This window comes from Canis lupus, chromosome 1 (assembly GCF_048164855.1).
Source record: "Canis lupus baileyi chromosome 1, mCanLup2.hap1, whole genome shotgun sequence".
Lineage (NCBI taxonomy): Eukaryota > Metazoa > Chordata > Mammalia > Carnivora > Canidae > Canis > Canis lupus.
In genome coordinates, this window is record NC_132838.1 from 26,890,888 (window position 1) to 26,897,218 (window position 6,331).

At 38.1% G+C, this 6,331-nt stretch overlaps 1 protein-coding gene across 1 annotated transcript; it reads right to left on the bottom strand.

The window, feature by feature from the left end:
- Nucleotides 1–1,572: 1,572 nt before the first annotated feature.
- LOC140632231 (putative PDZ domain-containing protein PDZK1P1) lies at nt 1,573–3,121 on the bottom strand. The gene is given in 2 exon segments (XM_072824088.1): nt 1,573–2,701; nt 2,704–3,121. Coding segments are annotated over 2 exon segments (1,080 nt in total). The 5' UTR covers nt 3,086–3,121; the 3' UTR covers nt 1,573–2,003.
- Between the last annotated feature and the right edge of the window lie 3,210 nt (nt 3,122–6,331).

Genomic DNA, 6,331 nt, shown 5'->3' on the forward strand with positions numbered 1-6,331 from the left:
TTGGTTTTATTTGCATTTTCCTTTTTAAAAAAATTTTTTTTTGCCTCTTCCTGATTGCTAATGCAATTGAACCCTTTTTCATATGTTTATTAACTTCTGGATTTTCTCTTTGAAGTGCCCATGCAAATATCTTGCCCATTTTGCTATTGGGCTGTCTTTTTCTGATCCATCTTTAGGCATCTTCTTTTATATTCAGTATGTGAATCTTTAGTCAGGTATACATATTGCACATACTCAGTGTGTGCCTCACTTCTTTACTCTCTTCATAGTGTCTTTTGTTGAAGCTTTTACTTAGTAGTAGTGTCTTTGGATAAATGGAGATGTTGACTTTAATGTAGCCCATTTTATCAATCTTTTCCTTTATGGTTAGTGCCATTTTTTGCCTCTTGAAAGGTTTTTCCTTACTCTAAGGTCATAAAGATATTCTCCTCAATTATCTCCTGGAGTGTTAGTATTTGCTTTTCACACTTGTATATAAAATCTACTTGGAATTGGGATGCCTGAGTGGCTCAGCGGTTGGGCGTCTGCCTTTGGCTCAGGGAGTGATCCTGGAGTTCCGGGATCCAGTCCCACATCAGGCTCCCTACATGGAGCCTGTTTTTCCCTCTACCTGTGTCTCTGCCTGTCTCTCTATGTCTCTCATGAATAAATAAATATTTAAAAAATAAAATCTACTTGGAATTTATTGTTTGTATACATATGAAGTAAAGGATAACTTCCATTTTAAAAAATATTGATATCCAATTACCCCAATACATTTTACTTCTGCTGCTCTATGGAGCTATCTTTTAAATAAATCAAGTCTATATATGCATAGGTCTGTTTATGTGATTCCCATTCTAATTCATTGCTCTAATGTATCCTTAAGTCACTGTTTTAATTACACATTATTGTTGTAATCTGTAGTCAATATTCATTGGGATTTACCCATGCATTTGCCTTTTCTATTGCTTTCTCTTCCTTCCTGCATCCCATACTTTCATCTGAATTTGTTTCCCTGCTACCTGATGGCTATTTATCAGTACAGGTTCTCAGGAGAGGAATTTTCTCAGTTTCTGTTTTTTTGAAAAATATTTACTTTTCCTTCACTCTTGAAGAATACTTTTGTTGGATTTAAAATTCTAGGTTAGGGGTCCCTGGGTGGCTTAGAGGTTTAGCGCCTGCCTTTGGCCCAGGGCGTGATGCTTTTTTTTTTTTTTTTTTAAGATTTTGTTTATTTATTCATGAGAGACACAGAGAGAAGCAGAGACACAGGCAGAGGGAGAAGTAGGCTTCATGCAGGGAGCCCAACGCGGGACCCGATCCCAGGACCCTGGGGTCACGCCCTGGGCCAAAGGCGGACGCTCAACCGCGGAGCCCCCCAGGCGTCCCTGTCTTCAAACTTTTGTATCACCAGACAAATGTTACACACAAATTTGCCAGGCACTTCATGGCAGATAACACCCAGTGAGGAAGGTCATCTGATTTGTCTTGCAGTATAACTATTCCATGTTTGCTTGTATTGGTCATGTTGTACATTAGGGATTGAGGAACTACTTGCTTTGGATTTATGACTTCTTCTAGGGATTTTTTTTTTCATTTTTAATGGCATCTATTTTAACAATCACAACATTCTTACAAAAGCATAATTTTAATAGGCTTATCTGCTCAGATATTTTATAGCAGCTCTCACATAGACAGATTTATGAATCATCTTTAGTGCACAAGGAGCCTATAGAATTAAGAAATATCATCATATAGAGAAATGTAGTGAAGTTGAAGCTTGAAAGAGATCACATGTAAAGAATCTGGTTGCTGCCTTAAATTGACCATAAATAAGCCATCTACTGCAATAGTCACCCCCAAGACAAATAACAACAGAAGACAGTCACACATGATGAAGTGGTTCCCAGAGGAGTTCTTCTCTAATAGAGACAGTAAATGGGTGTCAGCTCATTCCTCGGGAAAGGATTCGTACTAAATACCCAGAAACAGCTGTGAGCCAAAGGCATTATTTGCTTTCATCACATCTCTGTGTCTTCAGAATTGGAAGAAGAATGTGAGGCTGTACTGTGAGCTCGTTCTTTTGCCACATGTGACTCGAGCTCTGGTTCTGCCAGTGTTTCTTCTTTGGAATCAGGAGTTTCATCCAGTGGATCAGCCATGGAGGAAACAACAGGGATTTTCTTAACCTGGAAATAATCATAGGCCTTCTTTCCACAGACCAGGAGTGTGACATTCTTCCCACTGCTCTGGATTCTGTCTACCACCTTCTCATAGGGTTCATCCACCACCTTCGCTCCATTCACTTCAATGATGATATCTTCATCCTCCAACCCTGCCAATTCAGCAGGGCTGCCCTTCTGTACCTCTTTGATGAAGGATCCTGGCTGACCCTCAATCGCGTTTAAGTGGAAGCCATAGCCATTTTCGCCTTTAACCAGCCTGCAGAGCTTAGGCTTATGATTTCCTACTTCCTCTGTAGTATCTGAACTTGAAACCTCTGGAGGAGCAAGAGTAGGAGCTGGAGCCTCCTTGACAGAACCATTAGGCAGTTCTTGACTTTGAAGGTAGAGAAATGAAGAAAAATGAGCCAGTCTGTACATGTTGTCTGTCTCTTTGTCTACCACCAGCAGCGAAGTCTGATCTCCGCCCTTTCTAATCATTCCCACCACACTGTCATGATCCAGGGATTCCACAGACTCGCCATTGACAGCCACCGCAGGTCATTGTTCTTCAAGCCAGCCTCCTCTGCTGGACTTCCGGAATCTATGTCCTTGATGACTTGACCTTTCTGTTCTGGACCTGCCCTCAGATAGAAACCATATCCATTGCCTCCCTTCTTCATCTCTACGACCTGAGGCTGGTGGGGTAACAGTTTCAGACTGGCTGTTTCTCTCTTCAATTCTATCTTCTGCTCAGTATGGAGCTTGTCAGTCTCCTTGACCACCAACAGGAACATGACATGACTTCCGGAGTTCTTCACCTTTGCAACCACTTCCTCATGGCTGGCATCTTCTACATTCTCTTCATTCACTTCAATCAAGTGATCACCTGCCAAGACACCAGCTTTCATAGTCACACCTTGAGGTGTTATATCAGTCATGTACACTCCCTTTTCCCTTGGAGGGTTTTCAGAGAGAAGCCATAGCTGTTCCCTTCCTTCACCAGGTAGCAGTTCCTTATTGGGCTGCTTGCATAGAGCCTGCTTCTCCCTCTGCCTGTGTCCCTGCTTCTCTCCCTCTCTCTGTGTCTCTCATGAATAAATAAATAAAATCTTAAAATAAAATAAAATAAATAAAATTCTAGGTTAGTAATATTATTCTCAGACCCATAAATATATTATTTCATTGTATCATTTTTATTTACTTTTTGTCTATTGAGAAGATGGCTCTCTGTGCAACTGTTGTCCTTTGATGACTGTCCTATTTCTCTTGCCTTTGTAAAGGCAGCTGGGATTCATTGGGTTTGCTATGCTATACCTATGTATGAAATGTTTTAATCCTGCTTACAGTTTTTAAGGATTCTTAAATCTCTAGTTCAATATTTTTCATCAACACCTATCTCTTTAAAAAACACACACACAAAAAAAAACCTTTATCTTCAAATATTTTTTCTGTTCACATTGTCTGTTTCTTCTATGTCTGATATTTCAAATACTTACATATTAGAATTCCCACTGCATCTTCTGAATCTTATATCCATTTCTCGGTATTTTTCTTCTATGGCTCTCTGCTTTCTTCCAGATATTTTCTTTTTTCTTATTTTGTAGCTACTAATTCTGTCTTTAGCTGGGTCAAATTTCTTATAATACCTAAGCAGTGATTTCTTAATCTTGATAAATTGATTTAGATTGCAGAATTTCCATTTAGTTTTTTCTTTATAACTTTCAGTTCTAATTCTCAATCTTGTCTACTATTTCTTTGAACATAGAATGCACAGTTATTTTACAGTTTGTGTTTTATATCTCCGTATATAAAGAGACCTCCTAGATCCGTTTCTTGCTTTTGTTTCTGCAGATTTCCTTGAATGTGCTATTTTCTCCTAATGTAACTGGATTTTCATGATGTACCAGAAATTGATTGTGCAAAACTGCATAAAGAAATACTTTGAGGCTTATGGTGGTGTTATCCTCCTCCAGAGAGAGGATCTACATTTGCTCTCACCAGGGGCCTGGGCAGTATTGGGATTTACTCAGTCCAATTTTAAGGATTTCATGGCCTAAAGCTGTATCTTAGCCACTCTGGACGACTTTTGCTTTTTGTTCATTCTTAAGGTGTGGCCACACAAAAGCAAGGAGAATCACCAGAATGCCACTCCTTTGACATGTTCGACCTCAATCCTTGATCTCTGCTACTGCTAGTTTGCTAAAAGCCTAGCTTAGCCTCACAACTGCCCCATTTAGAGTCAGAAATGTTCACAGGGAAAAAAATGGACTCAAATCTCAGACTCATCTTCCCAGGTTCCTATATTTTCTCATATTCTGTTCCAATAATTCTTTTCTATCTTGGTAGATTTCCCTTTCCTGAAGTATACAGTTTGTCCAGTTTGCTCATTTCCTTTATGTTGGAAGGTTAATTGGAATCACCTCCGCTTGGAGCAGAGTCATTTTTTTAAAACATGAACTTATGGCCTCATCTTTTTAAGAAAAAGAAATATATTGGAAGGTAAAATTATCAGCACTTCATAACTTATCTCAAAGCCAGGGAAGTGTTGTGGATAACACTTCAGGGGAAAGTATAAAATATGAAGTTTTAAAAAATTCTGATCTGATTATATTTTCACTGTATTCTTTGTTTTATTAAGGATATTAACAAAATATAACTAGAAACTCTACAAGGGAAGTCACTGCTAGATGAGTGAATAAGACTTTGGAAAGTGTGCTTTCAACTGCCACCAGAGGGAAAGAAATGTTGGATTGTACCTAACGTGCCTGTAGGATCCTAAATGTAGCCAGAATTTTAAATGCACAATTTGGTTCATAGTGAAAGGAAACATAGAAAGTATCATGATTGTGTTTTTCTGACTATGAATTCTAAGGCTTTATTTGTTGTGGGTTAGACATAATAGAAGAGAAGCAGACAGATTTCTTTTTTTTTTTTAAGAACTAGAGCAAAGCAGGAAAATGATAGTAATCTAATGATGTTCAATATGTGATTTAAAATTGAGATGAGCTATACTTGCATTTGAATAGTAAAATGGTTTTAACTTTTCTGTCTGGCAATAGGCCAGAATTGCACAGTGAAAACAGAATTGTAAACTATTTTAGAATTTGCTAACTAAATTCTTTATTGTTTCACATTAGCCCTGTAGTCAGCTTACTCTCTATCTTGTGATGGGATTTAATTAGATCAAGGCACAGGTTAGGATGACTATACTCATTTTCTTTTTGCTTTTAGAATAAAAACCAGCAGAGAAAGAACTATAGTTATAGGTGAAAAGATAGAAAGCCATGGGCTGGTAATCTTTCATACTTCATCTTGGAGCATTTGTTAGATTCCTTAATTATTCTACACTGATGGGACTAAAGTGAAGGAGGCAGTGGGAAGGAGTAATACAGAGCTGGCAGGAAGTGTGGCAGGTTTTACACAAGGGAGGGTAAGGTATTGTTGTGGCCTAAGAACAACCAATTTCACACTGCCAGGCTCCATCCAAAATTAGGCACCCAAGCCCTTGGCTGCTGTCAATCTGGCAGACCAGACACTTGAAGGGCCCTCAGAGGGGAAAAAAAAAAATTAGATCTGCATAAAACATATTTTAATTGGATTTCAGGACTTGCAGGAAATAAAGAAAAACCTGCCACCTAGAAAAAAAACACAAAAATATATGCTGAAAAAGGTATCATTAAACAAACTCAAAAGTTAACTTTGCCTTAAATATACATGCCTATATGAGTGCTACATCTGGGAAACTGTCTTTGGCCATAGGCAAAATGGGACAAATAAATCAAAGACTCCAGAATTAATCCAAGAACTTTCTAAGGGGGATAAAATTGCCCAAGGTCAGTAGTACTTTCCTGCTTCTAATAGAAACAAACATAATTCTTCTCCAAAGGTAAGCATCCTCAATTTTTCATGGGTAAAAAGAAGCCAAAGAGATCAGTATCAAAGATCACTAAGCATATAAGAAAATTAACCACTGAGTGGATTTTACTGGAATTTCCATAAACAACTTATGATATTGGAGTCATCAAATAAGAACTACTAAAATAACTGAGTAGATATCTTTAAATTTAAAAAACTGAATTATGACTACATTTAGCAAGACATTCATGTGGTGGCTTGTGCACCCCATTATATTCTTTCAACCCTACCTCTTCTTCAGGCACTGAAGAAGCTTGGGACTTCTCTGC